This window comes from Geotrypetes seraphini, chromosome 11 (assembly GCF_902459505.1).
Source record: "Geotrypetes seraphini chromosome 11, aGeoSer1.1, whole genome shotgun sequence".
Lineage (NCBI taxonomy): Eukaryota > Metazoa > Chordata > Amphibia > Gymnophiona > Dermophiidae > Geotrypetes > Geotrypetes seraphini.
Window position 1 is genome coordinate 124,307,153 of NC_047094.1, and position 27,223 is coordinate 124,334,375.

A 27,223-nucleotide genomic window follows, 5' to 3' on the forward strand; every position below is an offset into this window, starting at 1 on the left:
CTTTACTAGAGAGTAAAACCACCACGCCCAAGTACTGTTCATCCCAAAATTCTGAAATAAATCAAAAATGAAAATGCAGGCCTAGAACTAGTGATAACTAAAGGGTGGCCATTTATAAGAGGACTCCAGTGATGCAGAAAACTACAAATCAGTACGCCTCATATTGCTAGGCAAAATAGTAGATATTCTTAATAGTAGATATTCTTTTTTTTTTTCCTTCTATTATTATCTTTCTTGTCTCTAATACTGTGGACTGAAGCACCATATGCATATTTCCTTTTTCCATGATTTTTTTTTTTTCAGTACAAGTGTATTACTTGGAATTTTATTATGAACTGTTATAAATAAAAAGTTTAAATAAAAACTTACTAGCCATTATAGATAAACATATCTATCCTGAGCTTGCAATCCAGCCACCAGATTTGCTCTTTATGATGACCCCTTCAGGGGCTATGAAAGCTGCCTCCAGGAATTGAACTGGAGACATGCATCCCGATTTCATTTAGAAGTGATTTGAAACCTTCAGGAAATGTGCTGCCATCATGTGTGTTTATAATGTACATGTGGTTGCCCAACATGGCTCCTCTGAATTCTGCATGTCTGAGACTGTTAACAAGTGGTTTTATTTTTTATGAAAATTTTTACACAATTATATAACAGCCCTGGGTGAGAAGCTGAGGAGGATGGATGCGCAGGTGAAAGGTGACCTGAAAGGTCACTGGCCCCACCTCCCACTCCCTCAGAGTCAGCAGATGTTGAATGAAGAAGTCTACCTAGACGTTGTCCTTGCTGGCTATGTGGACTGCTGACAAAGCCAGCAGTTTTGCTTCTGCCCAGCAACTGTAACTTGCAGTTCTAGGCCCATCACCTGATTCCTAGTGGCTCCCTGCTTGTTGATATAAGCCATTGCTGTCACATTGTCTGCCATCATTGCACTTCTCCTCGATCCTCCCAGTGAGGGGCAAGGGAAAAGCCAGGGAAGATCGCATCCGGAGGACGAATGACTGGCTGCACGGATGGTGCAAGGAGATGAACTTCGGGTTCCTGCATCATGGAGAAGCATTACAAGGACTACAGGGACCAGACGGACTACACCTGACTAGAAGAGGAAAGAACGTCTTTGGACACCAACTAGCCCGCCTACTTCACAGGGCTTTAAACTAGGTAAGCTGGTGGAGGGTACTGGCTTTAAACTAGGTAAGTTGGGGGAGGGTACTGGCATAAATAACTAACCTGGCGAGGTTAGCTGCCAATCCTTTTTCGAATCTGAGGTAAGTACACATTGCATTTCCGAGTCTGGGGTAAGTACACTTTGCAATTCTGAATCTGGGATGAGTACACACATTTCCAGGGCCTCCCCAAAGATCAAAGGCATCACATCCAAGCAAACCTCACCCCCCTAGCGGGCCATAGCGCTTGTGGAACACAGCTGTGCATCCGACAGCTATCCACTGCAAATGAGGCATGAATCCATTCCATCCTGCCCTGGAGATGTCATCTATATGGATATCTTTCAAAAATGAGGCCCCAGGAGATCTTTATCCATAATAGTTTCTGAGTTGTGGTGCAACTTAAGAGTGGCAAGGTTGGGTGACAAAAGACACTGCTATGGCTGCTTCTAATCCTGAGGCCATGGCCACAAAGAGCTTTTTGTGCACAAAATCCAATCTGTGGTATTGAGCATCCTTTAATACCATGCCACTTTCACTGGGAAGGAAGGAACATTTGGTAACCTGTGCCACCAGTGAATCCAAGTTTGGGGGAACAAAAAACTGGTTAAATGTGGCATCCATCGGATAAAGCTGTTGCCATCCGAAGGGGTTCCTCTCAATAATCCGTAAGCATTTTTGTAATGTCTTGATATGAGGGAAAGCAAGAGATCTGTGTCTTGGTGCTGATCATAAATAAGCAAGCACCGCATGGCAAAGAACTGCAAAGCCTCTTGCTTCAATTCTTAGAGGGATTCTATGATTATCCCTATAAGTGCTGAAAGTTTAAACAGTCTGCGTGCAGTCAAGTCCTCGCCAAGATCCGGAGCCGCCACCAAATCTGGATCCTGCCCTCCCAGCAGCATCTACTGCTACAGAGGACCCTGACTGGGAGAGCAAAGGATTCATCCTCTGATCAGATTTCCAGCATAGCACTGTTGCTGGGGAACTGCGCTCTTGGGGGAGAAAATCCCCAGCGCAAGCAAGGCCACAATTAAAGAAGGTTCCATGTGGCCCTTGTTAATCATAAGCCTCAAACATCCAGGCGACCCCTGCAGATGCTGTGTAGCTCCTTTTGGAAGGTTTCCAGCCGCATTATAGCTACATTTCACTAGGGATGCACTTGCACTGCTCCCCTGGTCAAATTTAGACTTTTTTTCCTGTTCCTCAAACCAACTGGGTACTAACACCTCCCCCGAGGGATCAGAGAGGGCTAGGTCAGGAGCTCCTGTACCCCCTCATGTGCCACATGGCATGTGGAACACAGATGCTCCTCAGATGGCTATCCACCACAAATGGGGCATAAAGCCAAAGTATCCTGGTCTGTGGAGTCCATCCCACTTGTTTTTAAGGAAAAATTAGGTGTTTTGAGGCAGATAGACTTAATTTCAAATCAGGAAATTCAAGATTGCTGCCATGACAATAATTTTAGCACCAACAACGGCCTGGGGGGGGGGGGCTACACTAAATAATAAAAATAGGGATTTTGGGATTTTAGAGGTAGGGGGACTCTATCTTCAACCTAAGAACCCCAAAAATATCAATTTTAAGAACCTTCCCGATTTGGTTTCTCAGGCTGTCAGCCTGTTACTCACTGTGCAAGGCTGTGTCCTGGGTTTCAGTATCTACACAAACCTAATAGGTACTGAAACCCAAGACACCCAAAAATTATTCCAAATTCTAAAAAACCTGACACCAAACCTTACCTGACCACTAACATTACCACTCCCCCCTCAGCCACTCTATTAGCAGAACACTTCCAAAATAAAATTACAAATGCAAGAGCTACTCTCAATGACAACCCTACCCCTCTTATCGAAATCTCAATTCCCCCCCAGGTAGAGATTCAACTGCAGCAGACAGAATATGGTCTCAATTCCCCAACATTCAATGGCCGGAATTCAACAAATACTACAAAAAAATACAGCCATGCATACTGTGACCTCAACAACTGTCCACCATATCTCAGCTTTACTGGACAGTAATAAAACTAAAGAACTGTTGCTCTGATAGCCGATTACTTGAACCAATATACAATTCTGGTGAAGAGGACTATTGAGTGTGTTTCATGTGTGATAAAGTCCAGAGCAAAGTGATTTATATTTTGTTTGAGGAAGTTCTTCTGTATTCTTTTGACTGTAAAATTCATGCCACTGGGAGTACCTGGAGGGCCTGAGATTGCTGTGAGTGAGGCTTTAATAAAGCTCATTATTACACACTGGGACCCTCCTGACTGGTGGATTTCTCTAGGAGCCCACACAGGGGCTGTGCTAAGGAGCAAATTCAGGTATCCTAGTTGAAAGGTTTCCCCTACTTCAAAGGGGGCTCACGCCAATAGTTAAGCGTATGTTACTGTCTGGCTACCTAAAACCGCTCGGCCAAAGCATAGGTGGTGACAGCACGTAAACGGGGGGAGTAATGCAGTTGGCCCCAACCCTGGAAAAAGCAGCCACAGAGCCACACAACCTGTGCTCAAGCCCACTGTGGATAAACATTGCACCCAAGAGAACATTCCCTGAGCCCCTGAACTGTTAGTTCAGGCTGTCCAAGTGGGTGCACTGCAAAGCAGTCTGCCCCTTGGAAGCAAACTCTCGACCTCAGAGTCTAATCTCTCCTACAGCCAGAGCTGTCCCACAAAAGGGGATCCTCTGCAGCACTGAAAGCCTCGCAAATGGTTAGTGGAAAAAAAAAAAAAAAAATGAAATGAAAAGAAACACAAGTAGAAAAGACAAGCTCCTACAATCTCGCTTGTAGGAAGACAACTGGGGAGTTGAAGGTCAGCACTGGGGGAAGGGAGGAGCAAAAGAAATGCAAATGAAGCTCCCTACTAGAGTTCTCACGAGAAGAGGTTGACTACTCAAGTGTTCAGGAATAGTGTGTCTGTTGTACTAGAATGAATGATAGAATCTTTTCCATGCATAGCAAAGGCTGTTTATCCCAATTTAAAATTATGTTGAACAAAAAACTACCTCATCAAAGTCCAAAAAGGCAAAACAGGAAAGTTAACACCACCTTTTAGTGTGCGTATGTGTACAGTTACTCTTGGAGATTTTGTTAGTCCATAAAAATTGTCCCTATGTATATAATTTTGCACTTGACCACATTAAATTTTATCTGCTTTTAAATGCGACATAAACTCTGGACAATTGCACTTCATATAAGCACACAATCTGCTTGTGCACACAGATGTTATATAGGGCCAACCTCCTTCTCTCATGTCACGTTCACTCTGGTTAACTGCATTCACACGTTCTGACATGGATGAGCCACATGTTTCAGAACTGCAGCCCAGGCCTAGCCAGGTGTTCGAACTTTCAGAACTACAGTACTGTACCATGGCATCACGTGGGCAAAAATCATTGTCTCAATTGCAAAATCAGGTCTCAATTGCAAAACATTACAGTGTTTATCCTAGCCAGATTTCTCAGATTAACCAAAAAAAAGCAAGCGATATTGAAAGACTGGCAAAACAACAGCAATCCTGGGAAGGCTGGAGATGTTGAACAGGCGTTACTGCGATGGTTTGTGGAAGCTAGAAGTCAACAACTGCCAATCAGTGGACCTCTGCTGATGGAGAAAGCAGCACAGTTATCTGAAGAACTAGGCATAGATTACTTCAAAGCGACAAACAGATGGTTAGAAAGTTCGTAATGGCATAAAATTTAAGAAGCAGCATGGCGAAAAACAAAACGCAGATGAATTTGGTGAAAGACGGGTCATGGAAGTGTTGCCATCGGTCATTGGTGGATATGAACCATATAACATGTTCAATGCTAATGAGACAGGCTTCTACTGGCATGCTATTCCTGACAGAACATTGGCTTTCAAACGTAGCGAAGCTGTTGGCTTCAAAGTGCCAAAGGACAAATTGGCATTGCTGCTCAGTTGCAATATGGATGGTAGTGAAAAGCTCAAGCTACTGGTGATTGGGAAGAATCAAAATCCTTGGTGTTTCAAAAACAATAAATACCTGCCTGCTGACTATGAAAGCAACAAAAACGCATGGATGACAGCGACATTGTGGATTGAATGGATACAGAAGCTTGACAATCTGATGAGAAGGAATAGGAGGGCACATTGTAATGCTATGTGATAACTGTGCAGCACACAGCAATGACGTAAGACTAACCAACATCAAACTCGTATTTCTGCCGCCAAACACGACCTCTTTGATCCAGCCGATGGACCAAGGGATAATCGCAAACCTCAAATGTCATTACAGGTCACTCGTCTTACGATATGTTATGGCAGTGATTGATGCAAGCATGGAATCCGGCCCTCGAGCTACTGAGCTGGCGAGAAAAATGACGGTGCTCAACTTTCTTCATATGGTATGGGAGACATGGAGTTTAGTCTCATCATCAATGGATTTCAAATTGCTATCGATGGGCGAGCTTCGTTCATGCATCTGATGAGACAACTGAAGCAGACACTTTGTCTAGTGAACTCTCAGTTGGACTCTCGTCACAAGAGTTTGAGCTGTATGTCGCCGTTGACAACGATCTGCCCACATCATCTGACAGCTCTAATTCTGATATCTAATCAGTCATAAAGGACACTGCAGACAACCAAGAGTCTGATGAAGACCGGAGATACTGCTATGTCATCACAACTAATGAACCATGCAGAGATTGTTTCCTTCTCGGACGCGCTTAAGTCCCTACACATGCTGCGTTGTTATCTGGAGATAAATGGCTGTCACGACTATGGATAGTTTTACAGCATCAGTAGTCGGATACATAGCTTGAATCGTGCAATGACTGATTATTTTAGTAGAATGTTGGTTTAAAAAGTTTAAAAAATTTTATTGCATTAGACCGAACAGTGCTGTTTCTACAACTGTACCATATTACATTGTTTTCGGTACTGTAATTTTTCATGACTAAAAAGTGGTACTCCTGTTAAGCGCGCACTCCACTTAAGAGCACATGGCTGAAGGGCGTGCACTTAAGCGGAGTCAAATGTATGTTTGAAAGTGTGTGACATGTAGATTCGAGAATGACACAGGGACAAATTTTTCCTCATTCCAGCAGGAACTCATTTTCCCATCCTGTCCCCATGAGTTCTTTTCCTGTCCCATTCCTGCAAGCTCCATCCTCATTTGCACAAGTGTCAAACACTTTCAAATCATATGTGTTCGAGGCTTGTGCGGTTAAGGCAGAGCTTACAGGAATGGGGCAGGGACAAGGATAGTGACAAAACTTGCGGGGATGGGACGGGAAAATTGAGTTCCTGCAGGGACGGGGACAAATCTGTCCCTGTCTCATTCTCTAATGTAGATCTTAATGTTGCCTCCACAGGAGAGATGAGTGCAGCAGTGTCCGGTAGGGGAGAAGCAAAAAAAACTCATAACATTTGAAATCATCATCAAGGCATACAGTGTACAACCGCTGAGATTCCAGCCAGTATATACATTTTTTTAAATAAATAAATGAACTACAAAGTACAAGTTCAAACTGTTTAACTGTTAACATCCTTCAAAGTCAAAGTAGTCTCCTAGGCTGTCTTGTGTGTCATCCAGTTCATGAGGGACACACTGTGAATGCACAGTATAACAAGTCATTTCTGCAGTACCATCTGCATCATGTAGTACGGGAAAAATGTCCATAACTGTTGCACAATGCCATAATCCTACATGACAATGTTTTGAAGGATGTTAACAGTTAAACATACTTGTACTAATTAGAGAATGACATTGTGGCTGTTACCCCTGGCTAGTCGCCAAAACGGTGAGGGGGGAAAAAGTGCTCACTGCGGGTACGGGGACAAGGCCATCCACCGCCCCGTGGAGCAGTGAATGGCTTTGTCCCCGCAGTTAAGGGAAGGAACCCGCGCAGCCCCCTCCCTCCTTCCTACCTACCCGAATCTATCTATCTCTCTTCCTCCCCCTTACCTTCGCGGCACGTTTTGAGTAACTTCTTCACAAAGCCGTTGGAGCCTGCAAGCAGTAGTGTGTGTGGGCAGAAGCTTCTCCTCTGATGCAACTTCCAGTTGCGTCAGAAGATAAGCATCCGCCCACAGACGCACGCTACTGTTTGCAGGCTCTGATGGCTTTGAAGAAGTTACTTAAAACACACCGCAAAGGTAAAGGGAAGGGAGGGAGATAGATAAATAGATTTGGGTAGGTAGGAAGGGGGTCAGGCAAGTGATGCCGAAGGGCGGTGAGGTAGTGAGAGGGAAGGGTGGTGGAGGAAAGGAAATGGGGAGGAAAAAGCGGGGAGAAGATGCTGATGGGAAATGGGGATGACAGAGAGTGGGGAGAAGATGCTGGAAGGGAATGGGGAAAAAAGAGTGGGGAGAAGATGCTGGAAGGGAAGAAGACAGAGATGCCAGACTGTGGGGAAGTGGAGGGAAGAATATGGGTGACAGACCAATTGGGGGGGGTGTGGTGAAGGGAGAGGCACAGTAACAGAGCAAATGGAAGAAGCAGAGAGAAGACATACAATGGACGGAAGGAACTGAACAAGAAGATGAGGGAAGCAGAAACCAGATAACAATGGTAGAAAAAAAATTTCTATTTCTATTTCTTTTTTTCTTGCTTTAGGATAAAGCATATTAGCTGTGTTTATAAAAATTTATAAACAAAGCCCTGCCAGCTGAACATCTCTTTCTCTAGTTCAGCAGCCAGAACTTTGATTTATAAGGAAGGAATAAGCTAAATATTGCAGTACTGAGGCTTATATGGATGCTGCGGGGACGGGGTGGGGACAATGGTCGCGGGGACAGAGCGGTGACAGGGAGGGTGATCGCAGGGACGGAGACAAATTTTTTCCCCGTGTCATTCTCTAGTACTAATTCTCAAGCTGATTGTGTTTGGTTTAGAGAAACTGCTAACATTTATTACTTGTTTGTTAATAAAATGATGATTTTAAATGTCATGTTTTTGCTTCTCCCATACCAGAGACCCCTGAACTCATTTATCATCTGGTGGTAACATTAAGAAGTACATATTACACACTTTCAAACATATACATTAAATTTCCAGTGCTGGCACATTTTCAAGAGAAAAAAATAAATAGTTGCTATGACTTATGAATCAACCCTCGTATTACAAAGCACTGGGGTACTTCACTATTCACCTTTCTCAATTGAGAAATCTGCCATTTATATCTACCCTGTTTTCTATCTTTAAACCAGTTCCAAAATCACAATAGGACCTCTCTTATCTCAAGTTCCTCATAAGGAAATCGTCTTAGCCTCACTAAACGATCACCTCTTCCAACTGTTCTCTCTGGGAAATAGCGCACTGCTACTCCAGTTTGGCCTTAGTAGTGCCTTCGACCTTGTAGACCATGACATACTGATTAGATGTCTCGACTCTATTGGCATTTCAGGGCAGGTACTAACCTGGTTCACAGGCTTCCTAAAAAACTGCACCTACCAAGTCCACAGTGATGAAACCTTTTCCCATACTTGGTGCAACCCCTGTGGAGTTCCTCAAGGCTCCCCACTATCTCCTTCTCTGTTCAATATCTACATGGCATCACTGGGACACATGTTATCTGACCGAAATTTGAAATCCTACATATATGCAGATGACATTACAATCATCATCCCTATTATCTCACTGACACAAGAGACAGAACAACACATCTCATCTGTACTCACCATGGTAGAACAATGGACTACGCGGTTCAAACTAAAACTAAACCCAGAAAAAACTAAGTTTTTCCTCGCAAGTCCCAACCACAAACTAACGAATACCATCCTGCAACTAAACGGGCTAACTTACCCAATCAATTCCACCATTAAAATTCTCGGAGTCATCCTGGGCCGTTGCCTGACTTTTGAAGACCATATCAATGCCCAGGTCAAAAAATGCTTTTGCACCCTCTGGAAACTCCGTACTATCAAATACTACTTCGACTTCCCCTCCTTCAGACTGCTGGTCCAGTCCCTAATCTTAAGCACCCTAGATTACTGCAACATTATATATTTGGGATCCTACAAGAAAACCATCAAACGTCTGAGAATCATCCAGAACACCGCCATCCGCCTCATCTATGGCCTCAAAAAGTCAGATCATATTAGCCCTTTCTACAGAAAACTTCACTGGTTGCCAATAGAAGGGTCATCTTCAAGTTTGCCTGCCTCTGCTTCAAAACCTTAACAGGCTCATCCCCGATATACCTGTCGCACCACCCGCACATGCAGTGCCTACCTGTTTGCCTAACCCTCCCCAAAGGGATGTGTCTACAAAAGATTCCTTGACAAAACTCTCTCATTCCAAGCTGGCAAATGGAATGACTGCCTGACCACTCTCATCTCATATGCTCCCTCCTACCTATCCTTTAGGAAATCACTCAAATCATACCTCTTTGACAAATTTCTCTAACTCCTTCCCTCCCTGCCATACTACTAAGCACTAACCGTATCTCTTTCTTTTCCTGTTTTCCTATTCCTCTCTCTGCATACCAATGTACTCCATTTCCTCCGATTTTACCTATCCCCTCTCGGCACTCTCTTGTAATTGAAATTGGTTACTAATGTACTTGACAATATTTCTGTGTATCATCGCTGTATATGTACAGTCTCTTCCCCTGTAAACCGCTTTTAACTGTTTGTGGTATTGTGGTATACAAAAAATAAAGTTAGTTAGTTAAAAATCCAGATACCACATACTAGCAGGCTCACCTTTATTGACTCTTTCAAAAAAATGTAGCAGGCATGACTTCAAGGGTAAATCTATGTTAGAATGATTATTAAATGAGAAAAGTGTTATCTGTAAGTTCACTAATTTTGCTCTTTAGAACATTTTCTTTTCTATTCTATTTTGCCCAGCACCAACATCAGGCTCACCAGCTTGCAGTTTCCCTTTTTAAAAGCTAACAATGCAACAGCCAACCTCCAATCTTCATTTACTAAGGACAATTAAGAATAGATTATAGATTATAAATTACAAATATCAGGCCTGCAATTTCATTTAAGTTTCTTCAGTACTCTAGGTGTATACCATCTGGTTCAGGTGATTTGCTCTATTGCATTTTCCAGGCTCATTATGATTTGTTTCAGTTCCTCTGAATAATCAAAATTAAATATTATTTCTCGCGTGAGTACCTCCCCAACATCCTATTCATTAAATAATGAAGTAATTAATTAATTAATTATATCTTTCTGCTATGGTTTTCTCCTTTCTAAGTGCCCCTTCTACCCCTCAATCAATTCTATTTTACTTGGTCTTCCAAAATATCAGTTATATCAGTTACAAAACATTGCTATTAGACTGCTTGACCATTGTTCAAAATTTGATCATGTTACATCTCTTTTACAAAGCTGAGCACATTCTCCTGTTTCCTACCAAATTCCTTTTAAGTACAGCATTCTTTCACACCAGATTTTATCAAATGGCCTTCATCTTTTTTATTTAGCTTCTTGGTGCCATACTCTCCACAGAGAACTCTTCGATCATCACATCAACAGTTGTTGACAGTTCCTTTATTTAGGCAATTATTTCTTGATGTTCAACTAATTCTTCTTTTTCAGTCATGGCTCCTACTCTTTGGAACTCTTTGCCTCTCTACCTTTGTACAGAAAGTTCATTTCAGATATCTAGGGCTCCTTTTACAAAGGTGCGCTAGGGTCTTACCGCGCGGAATAGCGTGCACTATATTACCGCGTGCGCTAGCTGCACCGCCTCCTTTTAAGCAGGCGGTAATAATTTTGCTAGCGCGCACTGTAATTTTGTGCGTGCACTAAAACCGCTAGCGCACCTTAGTAAAAGGAGCCCTTAATGTTCAATTAAAGAAATGCTATTTTTCTCAGGCATTCTATTCCTAGAACAGACTGGGCTTGTAACTGCGAAACACTTTTTTTCCCCCCAACCTTAAGTTTTTTTCCTTTTCCCACCCTTGGAATTTAATTTTTATTGTAATCAACCTTTAATTCTTTTCCTTATGTTTTATATCTGTATTTGTTCCATCTTCCCTTTTTATATATTTATTATATTATATTGTAAACCGCTTAGATTTTAACTTCGGGTTTTAGATTTGTGGTATATCAAATGAATTGAACTTAATCAAATTCCTCAAAGGTTACTTGCTTTAGATGTATCTGAATGATTAAATCAAGAATTTTTGCCTCCAGCATCTCTGTAGAACTCAAATAAACATGAGAATGAAAGGAGAATTTTTTTGGCCCAATAGTTCTTCCTTTCCCCTTCAAACGCAGATAAAACTATTGCTAGAAGCATAGCAATTTGAACTTTCATTGACATCCATGCAACAATGTTTTCCTTAGTTTCAACAGAACCTCCCACTGTTCCTAATCTGGTCATTCCAGCATCAATCTTCAGGCTGGGAGCCATGCCCCAGGAATCCTTCTGGAACCCATATGCTTTAAATCCATCCACCTAGTGCTGCCTTTGATAACCACAACTCCCACCCCCTATTTAAGCGCTGTGTATGGAGCGGCATCCCTAGCACAGAATGCAGGAGAAAAGATCTGGAGATTAAACTTAAGATCTTACACATATTGAACAACATACCCCTAAACCACCAGGCCAACCAAAAAAAGGAGATCTTAATGTGTTAACTGAACTATGTAAAATCTCTGTTGCTTACTGCTAGTGTAGCATCAGAAAGTTGTGTCAGCAGTGGTCTAACACTGCACATAGCTATGGATCATTCAGTACCTGGGCCAACAAATGGTGCTGGAGGAGCTATAATAGGACCCACTATGCTAGCTGCTGCTGCAGCTCGTGCCTCCAGGCTCTGCTGGACCTGAAAAGGAATCACAGAAGAATGTGAATAGATCAACTAAGGGCAACCCCTATTCAAATTCAGCAATAGATGCCCTGACATGTAGAGTCACTGGAATGTGTCCATACCTGCTGGTAAGTGTTGGTTGCAATGATGGGCCGAATGACAGGCACAGTAGGGACTGCAAGTGCCACTGGCATTGGTACAGGCACTGTCTCAACCACTGAAGTCATTACAGGGGTCACAGGAGCCAAAGGAGTCACAGGAGCCACAGGAATCACAGGAGCTGCAGGAGCTACAGGGGCCACAGGAGCTACAGGGGCCACAGGAATCACAGGAGCTACAGGAATCACAGGAGCTACAGGAATCACAGGGGCCACAGGAATCACAGGAGCTACAGGGGCCACAGGAATCACAGGAGCCACAGGGGCCACAGGAATCACAGGAGCTACAGGGGCCACAGAAGCCACAGGAGCTACAGGAGCCACAGAGACCACAGGGGCCACAGAGACTGGAGCACCCAGTACCTCCTGCTCAAACCTACCAAAGGAAAACCACATTAGTTTAATGTGCAAACAGTACACAGAAGTAAAGAAAGAATACTGTATGATTAATTAAAAGAATATTGCAAAGGTACAATATAGAAGGCAGGTCATTTCACCAAAGGAGTTTACTACATAAGAAAGAACCATAAGGAAAAAAGTATACAAAACAGAAAGCATACACAATACAAGAAGACAGAAATGCACACACAAATACTGCTATTTGTACAACAGGAGTCTCTCCCAGTTTGTAGGTAGTCTCTGTGGGAGATAGAAGAGAGAGCATATGTGTGCATTCATGTGTGCTTTTTTATTTAAATCTCTTTTCTTATCTGTCTTATCTTATCTGTCTGTATAAATATATTGCAACATAACAAAATAAAGCACAAAGAATTGGTTTAAGAACGCTCAACTTATATCGAACTCGTACTTATGAACCAGAGTACTGCCTCTCCCTGCCTTTGCCAACGCGCCCCTTCTTCCTCCCTTCCTGTCCAAACGCGCCCCACTTCTTCCCTTCCATGTTCCAATGCACTCCTCATCGGCTCCCTCCTTTCCACGCCCCAAATTTGTGCCTCCCACATTTACCTCCTCTTGCCGGCTCCCTCCTCCCAGCCACACTTCAGTTGTCAAAGCCGCAAGTGGCAGCTCCAGCACGTGGTCCCATAGTCTTACAAAGCTCATGCATGTGGCCCGCTGACCCGGAAGCCTTCCCTCCGACGTCTGCATTGGGACATGGAAGGGAGGAGAGGGGTTGCATTGGGATAGGGAGGAAGAGTGACTTAGTTTGCATAGAAAGGAAGAAGCAGGGTCGCTTTGGGACACAGAAGAGAGGGGGCACAAACTTCAGACAAAGGATGGAAGAAAGGAGGGACACAGAATGGAGTGAGGGAGGGGAGCTTGAACTTGTGACATAGGATAGAAGAATGGAGGAAGTGAGGAAAAGATGCTAAGGACATTTAGGGAGTCCCAGTAGAGAGGTTCCAATAATGGTGAAAGAAAGCCAGGAGTATTTAAGAGGAAGGCAGAGTAAAAGACTCAAATTTTCCGTCTTCTCAGCAGACTGTAGTTGCAAGGAAAAAACACAATTTGAAGTGTCTGTATACAAATGCTAGAAGCCTAAAAAATAAAATAGGAGAGTTAGAGTATATAGCACTGAATGATGAGATATAATAGTCATCTTGGAGACCTAGAGGAAAGAGGACAATCAATGGAACACTGTTACCTGCTCTGGATCAGTAGCATGGAATGTTGCTACTCCTTGGGTTTTGGCCAAGTACTAGGGACCTGGATTGGCCACTGTGAGAACGGGCTACTGGTCTTTATGGACCATTGGTCTGACCCGGTAAAACTATTCTTATGAAAGGGAGAATTGTTGGGCATGGGTGTCTGAGTAAGAGAAAAAGAGAAAGAGAGATGGTGCACTTGGGGAAACGAAGAAACCAGGTGAATTGCTGTGCATAGGGAACGAAAAAGAAATATTGGACATGGTAGTGGGAGAGGCATAATGGAAATTAGGTTTCTACCTACGATAATCTTCTTTCGGCTAGTCAATCAAAACTTTTGATAAACTTTTGATAACTCTTTGATAAATTTCTCCGATTCCATTTCTACCATGATGTACTTCTAAAACGCTTCCAGGAAAAAAGCACAGTTACTTACCGTAACGGGTGTTATCCAGGGACAGCAGGCAGCTATTCTTACTTATGGGCGACATCATCCGATGGAGCCCCAATGCGGACGCCTCACAAGCAGACTTGCTTGAAGAAACTCGAAGTTTCGAGTTGCCCGCACCGCACATGCACGAGTGCCTTCCCGCCCAGCACTGGGCGCGTCTCCTCAGTTCAGATAGCTAGCAGAGAAGCCAACCAGGGGAGGTGGGTGGGTTGCGAGTATAGCTGCCTGCTGTCCCTGGATAACACCTGTTATGGTAAGTAACTGTGCTTTATCCCAGGACAAGCAGGCAGCCTATTCTCACATATGGGTGACCTCCAAGCTAACCAAAATGGAATGGTGGGAGTGTTGGCAATTTAGGAGAATAAATTTTGTAATACTGTTTGGCCAAACTGTCCATCCCGTCTGGAGAAAGTATCCAGACAACAGTGAGAAGTGAAGGTATGAATCGAGGACCAAGTAGCAGCCTTGCAAATTTCCTCAATAGGTGTAGATCTGAGGAAAGCTACTGAAGCTGCCATTGCTCTGGCTTTATGAGCTGTGACTTTACTGTGCAGGGGTAATCTAGCCTGGGCATAGCAGAATGGGGATTAATAATAGGAAGGAACCGTATATGCTGGGAGAAGAGAAGCTGATATGCACGAACGGGGAGAAGGACCTTGGGGTTATAGTGTCCGAAGATCTAAAGGCGAAAAAACAGTGTGACAAGGCAGTGGCTGCTGCCAGAAGGATGCTGGGCTGTTTAAAGAGAGGCATAGTCAGTAGAAGGAAGAAGGTGTTGACGCCCCTGTACAGGTCATTGGTGAGGCCCCACTTGGAGTATTGTGTTTAGTTTTGGAGACCGTATCTGGCGAAAGACGTAAGAAGACTTGAGGCGGTCCAGAGGAGGGCGACGAAAATGATAGGAGGCTTGCGCCAGAAGACGTATGAGGAGAGACTGGAAGCCCTGAATATGTATACCCTAGAGGAAAGGAGAAACAGGGGAGATATGATTCAGACGTTCAAATACTTGAAGGGTATTAACGTAGAACAAAATCTTTTCCAGAGAAAGGAAAATGGTAAAACCAGAGGACATAATTTGAGGTTGAGGGATGGTAGATTCAGGGGCAATGTTAGGAAATTCTACTTTACGGAGAGGGTAGTGGATGCCTGGAATGCGCTCCTGAGAGAGGTGGTGGAAAGTAAAACTGTGACTGAGTTCAAAGAAGCGTGGGATGAACACAGAAGATTTAGAATCAGAAAATAATATTAAATATTGAACTAGGCCAGTTACTGGGCAGACTTACACGGTCTGTGCCTGTGTATGGCCGTTTGGTGGAGGATGGGCAGGGGAGGGCTTCAATGGCTGGGAGGGTGTAGATGGGCTGGAGTAAGTCTTAACAGAGATTTCGGCAGTTGGAACCCAAGCACAGTACCGGGTAAAGCTTTGGATTCTTGCACAGAAATAGCTAAGAAGAAAAAATTTAAAAAAAAATTGAATCAGGTTGGGCAGACTGGATGGACCATTCGGGTCTTTATCTGCCATCATCTACTATGTTACTATGTTACTATGAGATACAAGCCGCCATCCAGTTGGAGATGGTGTGCTTAGAAATTGGATGTCCTAACTTATTGGGGTCGAAAGAAACAAAAAGTTGAGGAGCAGTTCTGTGTGGTTTGGTGCGTTCCAAGTAGAAGGCCAAAGCACGTTTACAGTCCAGAGTATGAAGAGCTGATTCTCCATGGTGAGAATGAGGCTTAGGAAAAAATACTGAAAGGACAATGGATTGGTTGAGATGAAATTCTGAGACCACTTTAGGTAGGAATTTCGGATGAGTATGAAGAACCACTTTGTCATGATGGAACACCGTGAATGGTGGGTCAGTGACTAAAGCTTGCAGCTCACTGACTCGAGCAGAAGTGAGAGCAATGAGAAATACCACTTTCCAAGTGAAATACTTCAGATGAGCCTTATCCATTGGTTCAAATGGAGGCTTCATGAGTTGAGTAAGGACAACATTGAGGTCCCAAACCACAGGAGGCGGTTTGAGAGGAGGTTTGACATTGAAAAGTCCTTTCATGAATCTGGAAACCACCGGATGAGCAGAGAGGGGTTTCCCTTCAATAGGCTGATGGAAAGCTGCAATTGCACCAAGATGGACTCGGATAGATGTAGACTTGAGGCCAGAATTGGATAAGTGCAACAGGTAGTCCAAAACAGAAGATAAGGAGGAATGCTGAGCCTCCTTATGATGAGAAAAACACCATGTAGAAAATCTAGTCCATTTTTGGTGATAGCATTGTCTAGTTGTAAGCTTTCTAGAAGCTTCTAAAACGTTTCTGACAGATTGAGAAAACTGAAGAGGGGTTATGTTGAGAGGTACCAGGCTGTCAGGTGTAGAGACTGCAGGTTGGGATGAAGCAGAGATCCCTGACTCTGTGTAAGTAGAGATGGAAAAACTGGTAGAAGGTATGGCTCCCTGCTGCTGAGTTGAAGTAGAAGGGAGTACCAGGGTTGTCTCGGCCACCGAGAAGCGATTAGAATCATGGTGGCATGATCGTTCTTCAACTTGACCAGAGTCTTGAGAATGAGAGGGAATGGAGGGAATGCATAGAGGAAGAGATTCATCCATTCCAGAAGGAAAGCATCTGCCTCGAGGCAATGAGGGGAGTATATCCTGGAGCAGAATTGAGGCAGTTTATAGTTGTGAAGAGCTGCAAAGAGGTCTATCTGAGGGGTTCCCCACAGTGAAAAAATGTGATGAAGAGGCGAGGAATGGAGTGTACATTCGTGAGGTTGCAGGAGACGACTCAAGTTGTACGCCAAGCAATTCTTCGCCCCTTGAATGTAGCTTTGAGGAAGGTGTTGTGGCTGATTGCCCAGTCCCAACTTCCAGAGCTTCTTGACAAAGGAAGGCAGACCCTGTCCCTCCCTGTTTGTTGACATAATACATGGCAACCTGGTTGTCCGTGCGGACGAGGACTACTGTGTCGTGAAGTAGATGTTGAAAAGCATGGATCGCTCTGAGTTCCAATTGATTGATATGACACTGACGATCTGTACTGGTCCAGAGGCCTTGAATACGGAGATCATCGAGATGAGCGCCCCAAGCATAGGTCAAAGAGTCTATTGTGAAAACCTTCTGATGAGAGGATGTTTGAAAAAGCAAGCCTCTGGAAAGATTGGAAGAGAGCATCCACCAATGGAGAGACTGCTTCAAAGAAGGAGTGACTGTGATGTGTTGAGAAAGAGGATCGCACACTTGCGTCCATTGAGATGCCAGGGTCCACTGAGGAATTCTGAGGTGAAGTCTGGCAAAAGGAGTCACGTGTACTGTGGAGGCCATGTGATCCAGAAGTACCATCATGTGTCTCGCTGAGATGGAAGAGCGGGAAGATACTGTGTGACAGAGTTGAAGAAGAGTTTCCAGACGTTGTAGTGGAAGGCTCTGAGTTGGACAGTGTCCAGAACAGCTCCAATGAATTGTAGATTCTGTGAGGGCTGAAGTTGAGATTTGGGAAAGTTGATTTCGAATCCCAAACTTTGTAGGAACCAGGTAGTCCGTTGGGTCGCTACAATAACCCCTTGAGATGTCGAATCTTTGAAGAGCCAGTCGTCGAGGTAAGGAAATACCTGAAGACCATGATTCCTTAGAGCTGCCGCTACCACTACCAGGCACTTGGTGAACACTCTGGGAGACGAGGCCAGGCCGAAAGGGAGTACTCTGTATTGATAGTGCAGATTCAAATCTGAGGTATTGACGGGAGGCCGGATGAATGGGAATACGAGTGTAGGCCTCCTTGAGATCTGGAGAGCATAACCAGTCGTTCTGCTCGAGAAGGGGATAAAGGGATGCCAGGGACAACATTCGAAACTTTTCTTTGACTAGAAATTTGTTGAGAGCCCTAAGATCCAGAATGGATCGCAGATTGACCGTCTTCTTCGGAACAAGGAAGTAACGGGAGTAAAACCCCCTGTTCTGCTGTTCCAAGGGAACTGGTTCGATGGCATGGAGACGAAGCAGAGCTTGAGCTTCCTGAAGAAGAAGGGCAGTCTGGGATGGATTTGAAGGATACTCTCTTGGAGGAAGCTCTGGTGGAACCTGAGTGAAATGGAGAGAGTATCCTTCCCCGATGATGGTAAGCACCCAGAGGTCGGATGTAATTAACGTCCATTGGTTGTAAAAATGATGGAGACGACCTCCTATAGGGGAAAAAGAGACAGAGACAGAACGGTGGAGGTTATGCTCTGTTTTAAACAGTCAAAAAGACTGAGAAGCCTTAGGTGCAGCAGAAGGTTGGGATTTCTGTTGCTTCTGAGGTTGCTGTTTTTTCAGAGGAGGGCGAGTATAAGGAGCCGGCTTTGGAACAAAACGCCTTTGATAGATAACAGCAGGGCATGCAGGCTTGGAAGGAGCTGGCTTTGGTTTAAGCCTGACGATTGAAGCAAATGATTTTTCATGGTCAGACAGTTTTTTAGTGGCTTCCTCGATAGACTCGTCAAAGAGGTCGTTGCCTTGACAAGGAAGGTTAGCTAAGCGGTCTTGAAGGTTAGAGTCCATGTCAATGGTACGAAGCCATGCAAGATGATGCATAGCCACAGAGCAAGCAGCCGCTCAGGCAGACAACTCAAAGGCATCGTAAGATGATTGCAGGAGATGGAGTCGTAACTGAGAGAAAGAAGCAATGACTTCTTGAAACTCAAAATGCATGTGGTTATCCATATAAGCCTAAAACTTCGGTAGAAGAGAAAGAAGAAATTCAAAATAAGCGATGAAATAAAAATTATAATTGAGGATTTTAGAGGACATCATAGCATTCTGGTAGATGCGACGTCCAAATTTGTCCATAGTTTTCCCCTCCCTTCCAGGAGGAACTGTGGCATAGACCTTGGAAGGATGGGATCTCATCAAGGAAGATTCAACAAGCAGGGATTGATGAGATAACTGTGAGTTGTCAAATCCCTTGCGATACACAGTCTTATACCTCGAGTCCAATTTTCCTGGAACTGCTGGCATGGAAAAGGGAGTCTCTATGCATTGAGCAAAAGTCTGGTTCAAAAGCTTATGAAGCGGAAGCTTGAGACACTCTGCCGGAGGCTGAGAAAGATGCATGACTTCTAGATATTCCTTAGAATATTTGGAGCCAGTATCCAATTGTACATCCAAGTCTACAGCCATCTGTCGCAGGAAAGATGAGAAAGATAGCTGATCTGCCAATGCTTTGCCTCGAGAAGGACTCGAGGACATCGAGGCAGCTTGTGTAGAAGCTTCAGCATGGAAAAAAGTATCAAAGGAACCTGGTGTCTTGGACGAGGCAATCGAGACCGGAATATCCTCGAGGTCTGGCATCAGAGACCTCGAATGAGGAGTTGGTGGTCTGGTTGAGGTTGGAGTAGAGCGAGGTTTCGAAGAAGATGGTTTATCCTGCGAAGAATGATGCCTGGAAGAATGCCTCGATGAAGGCCTCGATGGTGGTGAGAACTGTGTCTAGAACCAGATCTCGAGGATCGAGGAGATCTCGCCTCGGAGACATAAGCAGCCGATGCCAATGTATGAATAGGGCTAGAGACTGTAGATCAAAGCTCCAGAGGCTTGGAGGAGGAACCTCGATGCACTCGCAAAGACTCTGCTCCTTGCTGAGAGTGTGAGGATTCTCATCGATGCACTCGCAAAGAATCTACTCCTTGCTTTTCGTGCTTGGATGGCAGACCAGACACTCGCAGAGACTCTGCTCTCTGCAAAGAGTGTGGAAGCTCCGACTAGGACATAAGAAGCGGCTCAACCTCATGGGAGTCTGCTGAATGCCCAGGTAGGATAATAGTAAGCAGTTTAGGACCCATAATAGTAAGGTACTGAAGAAACTGCTTCTCTAATATGGTCTGGAAAGAAGCCGGCAAGATGGAATCCGCGTCTGAAACTGGACCACCTGCCTTGGCTGGAGGTTCCTTCGAGGCAGTTTGAGTGTATTTCAACTTAGTAGTCTTGGACACTTTAATCACCACCAGTGGAACCGACTGCTGAGCTATTTGACCTGAGGAAACAGGGGAAGATACAGCAGATGACATCGAAGCAAGAGCCGCTGCAAACGATGAAGGTTTGATGAGGCTCAAGGTGGAAGCAGGAGGCGCAGAAGGAGCCTCGATGGAAGTCAAGGCCGAAGATGCCTTCGAAGTCAAGGGATCAGTCGGAGACTCCATCTCGAAGATCTTGTCCACCAGAATGCAACGACGCTTGAAAGCACAAGGCTGAAGTATGGCAAAGCAGGCACGACCTTGGATGATGTTTTGGCCCAAGGCACTTGAGGCAGCGTCTGTGAGGGTCCGTGAGGGAGATCGCGTGCTGATACTTGCTACACCTCCGGGACATAGGCCGAAAAATAGCCGCCGCAAAGTCGAAGCTCGCGGGCTGTGGCCGAGCGGCCCGTCCCGGAGAACGGACGGAAGAAGACAAAAATATATATATATTTTTTTAAACTAAAGGAAATAAAACAAAATAAAATAGCGATTCGTGAAGAAAATACACCAACCACGGTTGAAGAGAAGGCAAAAAGTGAACGAAGCTGAACGCAGAGAGTCAAAGACGGACTTCTTGGCTCCGCTGAAAACTAGGAACTGAGGAGACGCGCCCTGTGCTGGGTGGGAAGGCACTCGCGCATGCGCGGTGTGGGCAACTCGAAACTTCGAGTTTCTTCAAGCAAGTCTGCTTGTGAGGCGTCCACATCAGGGCTTCGTCGGATGACGTCACCCATATGTGAGAATAGGCTGCCTGCGTGTTCTGGGATAAGAAACAAGATGGGGGAGAGAGAGAGAGAGAGAGAGAGAATAAACATTCTGCATGACAGCAATAGCAGTGTGGAATCCATATAGTTAGAATTTCCACGTGTGAAGAGAAGGAATATACAAGTAGGGATAAACTACTGTCCCCCGGGACAGAATGACCAGACAGACGAAGAACAGTTTTGCAGAGATTAGGAAAACTGGCAAATTGGGCAACAGTATAATAATGAATGATTTCAATTACCCCAATATTGACTGGATAAATATAACATCAGGGAATGCTAGAGAGGTAAGATTCCTAGATGTAATAAAGGGGAAAGGGATTGGGACTTGTATACCTATTTCAAGCATTTTCCCTATCTGTCCTGGTAGGCTCACAATCTATCTAATGTACCTGGGACAGTGGAGGATTAGGTGACTTGCCCAGGGTCACAAGGAGCAGTACAGGTTCTAAATCTACAACCTCAGGGTAGATCTAACCACTACGCTACACTCTCATCCAATAAACGGCTTCTTGGAGTAACTGGTCCAGGAACCGACAAGTGAGTGAGCCACTTTACATGTTATCCTTAGTGAAATGCAGGGCAAAGTCCCAGACGTAACAGTGTTAGGTCCGCTGGGAAACAATGATCATAACATGCTCAAATTTGAACTGATACCTTGAGTGGTGTCACTAAAGAAATCTACTGTAGCAGCAATTAACTTTTGAAAGAGCGACTATGATAAAATGAGGAAAAAGCTAAAAGGATTGGTAGTAAAGGTTAAGGACTTTAAATCAGGAATGGACGTTATTTAAAAATATAAACCTAAAAACAAGGCAGACATCCCCACGGCACGTGTACAGCAAAAAGGAAAGTGGGGAAGGAACCGTGCACATCAACCTGGGATAACCAATTGTTTTCCTACCATATGATTTTCCAAATAACATCCTTCAAAGAATGGAAAAAGGATCCAAATGAAGAAAATAAGAAGCAACATAGGTGGCAAGTTAGATGCAAAGCACTGGTGAACGATAAAAAAGAATATGAAGAGAAACTTGTCAAAGAAGCAAAAACTCATAATAATTTTTTCAGGTATATCAAAAGCAGAAAACCTGCGAGGGAATCTGTGGGATCGTTGGATCATGCTATTTAATATATTTAAAATGATCTGGAAATTGGAATAAGTGAGGTGATTAAATTTGAAGATGACTAACTAAACTGTTCAAATTTGTTAAAATATGCAGACACTGAAAAATTGCAGGCAGACCTTAGGAAATTGGAAGACTGAGCATCCAAATGGCAGAAGAAATTTAATGTGGATAAATGGAAAGCAATGCACATGGTAAGAATAATCCACCATAATTACAGGATGCTATGGTCCACCTTAGGGGGGTTAGTGCCCAAGAAAAAGATCTGGGTGTTTCCACCCAATGAGCGCCAGCGACCAAAATGCAAACAAAATGCTAGGAATTATTAGAAAAGGAATGGTAAGACAGAGTAAGATTATTATAATGCCTCAGTATCACTCAATGTGTGACCTTACCATATCTCAAAAAAGATATAGCAGAATTACAAAAGGTTCAACACGCAACCAAGATGATAAAGGGGATGGAACTCCTCTTTTATAAGGAAAGACTAAAGAGGTTCGAGCTCTTCAGCTTGGAAAAGAGATGGCTGATGAAGTCTACAAAATCCTGAGTGATATAGCACATGTACAAGTTAATGATTTTGCGATCAAATCAAATTTTTAATTAAACTTGAAACTTAATTGATTTTTTTACTCCATAAAAATTACAAAGACTAGGGGACACTTGAAGACCTTAAAAGGGAAATATTTTTAAAACCAATAGGAGGAAATATTTTTTCACTCAAGGGAATAGTTAAGCTCCAGCCTGCTATTCTTAAGTACAATGGAATAGAAAGAGGAGTGGTACAAAGCAAGCAAGGTAGGGGGATATGGAGAGAGATAAGGAGGCATGCAGAGAGATTTGGAAGTAGACAGAAGAGAATAGGGGCCATACATAATTGAGACAATGCTATAGGGGTTATGGAGAGAAAAAATAGTATTCAATGTAATGGAAAGAGTGGAAAGATGAGAGAAAACGCAAGAACATGAAAGAGAAGTGGTAATGGGGGAGAGAAGAGAAAGAAGGCAAGTGAACTGCTACACTACTAATCCATTCCTACACTGCTACTAGACGTACGCAGCGCTGTACACATTATATGCCTCATAATCTAAGTTGTTTATACCCAAAGCAACGGAGAGTTAAGCAACTTGCCCAGGGTCACAAGAAATTATAGTGGGAAGTAAATCCAGTTCCCCAGGATCACAATCCCCTGCACTAACCATCATGCACAACTAAAAATTCTGGAAACATAACAAAGAAGACGAGGCAAAAAAAAAATTCCCTTCATCCCCGTACTCACAACGCCATCTCTGCCTCCATCTCCTTAAGCCGTTCCTCCCCACTCTTCGCACCACCGGGAGCCGCCATGTCTCCCGTAACTGCTTTCACCCTTCACACCACTTTCACTCCAAGACCAGCAAAACACCTTCCGCCTCTTCGGCCCACTTTTACTTCCGGCGCGCGGCTTGACGTCATTAACAACCAACACTACCCATGGAGCCCCAGAGCTGCCTAGTAGTGGGAAAACCGGAACGACCAATGTAAATACGTCACCACGTAAGCTGGCATCTAGGAACTGCCCCGATGACGTAGGCGAAGGGCCAAGTTTGCAGTTTTGTAAGAGGAACAGAGCAGGGAAAGGTGGGTTATTATTACGTCTGTGAAGAGCCCGAGGAGTAACTAGCTTTTCTCATAACATAATTCCTGTAAAGCTTCAGTAATTAAGTCAGGGAGCGCCACAACTTTAAACATGTGCATCACAGTCAGATCTTCTCCAGGATCCGGAGCCCCTAAGTGATCCTCAGATCCAGCATCCCATTCCGGATCCTCCAATTCGGGGCAGAAATGATGAGCGAGGTCCGGTTTCGCAGCTGTTGCCTCCTGAACAGAGTGTGAAACAGCCAGGGTGGTCTGAGAATCTGACATCCCTGAAGAAATATCGGCGCTTTGGGACATCATAGGGGCAACAAAAGAACATCCAGCAGCCGGACCCCTGGATTGAAACTCGGACCACAAAAATCTCATGAACTCCGAGAAGGCATCTGGACCCTGGGGCATAGCGTCACCCTTAGATGACTTAGACTTGCACTTCTTAGGCTGTGGAGGGTCTGCTCGTGGCTGGTCAATAAAGGCGCAAAAATAAAGCCCCAAAAATAAAGACGGCTGCCCCAACGGGCTAGCTGAGCGTGTTATCACCTGCTTCTGCGGAGGGGAGGCTAAACTCAAAGTTACCGCCCCCCTGACCATGCAGCACATGGACGCTCTAAAAGTGTCAAATGTGCACAAATCTTACATGAATCCACACTAGAAAACCCTGAAGAATCCAACCCAGCAGTTTTCCCAGCAAAAATTTGAATTTTGAAGAAGCAGGGAGAAGTTGAAAAAAGAAATTGCTAAAAATCTAAGATGACCACCAGATCAAATTCGCACCACAAAACGCAATAAAAAACGATCTTCCCAAAATTAAAAAAAATCAGAAAATAGAATTCAGGTGGATGAACACTAGAAAACTCCCCAAACCCCTCGAAATTAGTTTAAAAAAAAAAATCGCTGATAGAGCCTGTCAACTCCTCTTACAGTACTGAAAACAGATGCTGCACCTGCTTTCTAGCCTCTGTGGAAAACCAGAGTGAGAATTCACTACCACACTGCTGGAAAAGATGTTACCAAGCTGATTATTCGGGCTGCGGGGCAGACCTAGTCTGACTATGCCTCCACCCCTGCGGACCACCGAATGTACACCAGGACGGGCAGAGGCGCGAAACACAGCCTGCATGCTATAGAGCACAGCTGAGCCCCCTAAGCGTGCTGCTGAATGGTCTGCGCTCAACCCTCCGCTTAATAGGGAGTTGAGACCAGGTCAGGGAAGGCCCTGAGCTCCAAGGAAGGCTAACAGACCAGCTAACAGGTACCCTGATGGATCACCAGATAGCTTTTTAAAGTGCGTGAAACGTGAAAGAACTGTGAAACGGAACTAAACTACATCAAAAATAATAAATGTGGGAAAGCAGAACTCTTAACACCTGCAGCCTTGCATGCAGAAGATAAAGACTGATGGGATGAGCTAAGCTAGCCTGTGAAGTACTCTAGAGGCGGAGTGAAAAACCTGGAATGGTTATCTTCTGAAGTCCATGAGGGTAAAGGGAAATAACCCTATGGTCTAGAATGTTTCACCTATTGCACTGAAACATCTGGATTTAAAAAATGGATTAGACAAGCTCCTGGAAGAGAGTCCACAGTCTGCTATTGAGACACATGTAGAAAAGCCACTGCTTGCCCTGAGATCTATAAAATAATAGAATGAAAACAAAACAAAAACAGGGTAGAGAAGTTTTGCATCCAGAAAAAAATTCTCAACTATAATGTAAATATACAGTATGTGTGCGGCAGATAAATTCCCCCGAGGTAGGTCCGAGTACTGAAATGCTTTAGTCAGCCAATTGGTATTTGGCAACTGGCATCGGAAGTGAGAAATTTACTCAGTGTTGGAGTCCTTGTGGACAAGTTAAGTGGTTTACCTCACACTTTCTCATAGAGTAAGGGTAAATTAGATGCACATCTCCCTTGAGAAGCATACAGTGATATGGGGACTAAAACTATGCCAGGATACACCTGGCGGGCCTCCGTGTGTGCGGATCACCGGACTTGATGGACCCAGGGTCTGATACGGAGATGGCAATTTTTATATTATGAGTACATTCAGCACATTTGTGTGAGCTTGTTTCAATTGCATGTACTTTTGTAAGCACCAGCATTTAGAGGGCTTGGATCTGTGAAGTAGGAATTGAAATAGTTGTGCGCTATAGGGGGCCTTGTGATCCTATAAACTACAAGTCTGATGTTTCTCTCCCCCCTTATGACTTTTTACATTTGATATTATATTATTTCATTTATTTTTGAGGATCTTTGCTTTGTTTTTAATTTTGAAGAGAGATGTTGCACATATGTTTACATTATAGTTGAGAATTGTTTTCTGGAAGCAAGACTTCTATACTCTGTTTTTTTTGTTTTCATTCTACTGTTTTTCATTTATTGAATTTTGGGTAGTGATTATTGTACATTATACTTCCTACTTTTTTGTACCCTGATATCTGTCGTATGAAATGTTTGCTACTCTCTGGGTTTTTGCCAGGTACTTGTAACCTGGATTGGCCACTGTTAGAAACAGGATACCGGGCCAAAAATGAATCCTTAGTCTATCCCAGTATGGCTATCCTTATGGTTTGACTGCTGCTGCACTAGGCAACTGCCAGACCTTTATTAGAATCTCCTCCAATCCAAAGAGACTAATCTAAGGCTAGTTCCAGGCATCTTCATATGGGACTGCAGAGGAGAGGGATAGAAACAGAGGCATATTTTTCTAAATCTGTAGTAATTATACTTATTAAACTTACACAGTACTTTTATTTGCCCCAATCTTTTCAACTTGATAAACTAAGCATTTTCTTTCAGGTGAACCATGTAATCTTTACCACGATAGCTCACCACCACCCCCTATCCACCAAACTTTACCCCCCCCCACACACACACACACCAGAAATAAAGAGGCAGAGAAAGATGATATGTTGCCCAAGGCTTTACTTGAGAAATCTATTGGCTCAGAGATGGCCCCCTTTCTGTACAATGGCCTCTGAGTGAGATGGATTTAAACAGAGCTGTTCCAGCAGAAATACAGGGGGTCCAAGGAAACACAGAAATAAGAGCAAACATCAAGAATCCCACATCTTCTGGATGCTATATAGAGACCAGCCTGCAGGGTGGAGTCACCACAGGATATCAGTGGAGCCAGACATGCTAGATCTTTCCAGGAAATGTCCCATTCTCTCTCTGATCATCCCAACGCTTTACCTGTAAGACAAAGAATCCATGCAAAGAGGGGAAACACAATTTAGACTTCATGTTTTACAGACCTAGGGAAAACAGAGCAGCACAGGGACAGGGAAAAACTCTACATTAATAACACAATCTGCTATTATATTGTGTTTTATGGCTTGGTAGACCAGTTGTATGGCCATGTTACTTTATATTTAGCAATTTCTGTCATCCTGTTGTTCTCAATAAAAATTATTTTAAAAAAATACAGTCTACTATCAAAGCCCCAGAAAAAGGGAAGGAAGAATGGAGGGATAATGCTTGATATCAGTCTTGAAGAGGAGATTATTATTTTTTATTTTGTAACAGGCACAGGAGATAGATAAACAGTACACAATATGTGAAAAAGTACCCCCCCCCCCCAG

At 43.9% G+C, this 27,223-nt stretch overlaps 2 protein-coding genes across 3 annotated transcripts in view; both read right to left on the reverse strand.

The window, feature by feature from the left end:
• RBM42 (RNA binding motif protein 42) overlaps positions 1-23,480 on the reverse strand; it is a 68,975-nt gene extending 45,495 nt beyond the window's left edge. The window contains exons 1-3 of the mRNA XM_033963803.1: positions 23,287-23,480; positions 12,034-12,445; positions 11,839-11,926 (exon numbers count right to left, since the gene is read on the reverse strand). Coding sequence (XP_033819694.1) covers positions 11,839-11,926; positions 12,034-12,445; positions 23,287-23,354 — 568 coding nt within the window. The 5' untranslated portion in view covers positions 23,355-23,480. The remainder of the gene's footprint in view (positions 1-11,838; positions 11,927-12,033; positions 12,446-23,286) is intronic.
• A 3,062-nt stretch (positions 23,481-26,542) lies between these two features.
• LOC117369343 (cytochrome c oxidase subunit 6B1) overlaps positions 26,543-27,223 on the reverse strand; it is a 135,548-nt gene continuing 134,867 nt past the window's right edge. For both annotated transcript variants that reach the window (XM_033963806.1, XM_033963805.1), the window contains one exon: positions 26,543-26,834. In XM_033963806.1, coding sequence (XP_033819697.1) covers positions 26,781-26,834 — 54 coding nt within the window. In that variant the 3' untranslated portion in view covers positions 26,543-26,780. The remainder of the gene's footprint in view (positions 26,835-27,223) is intronic.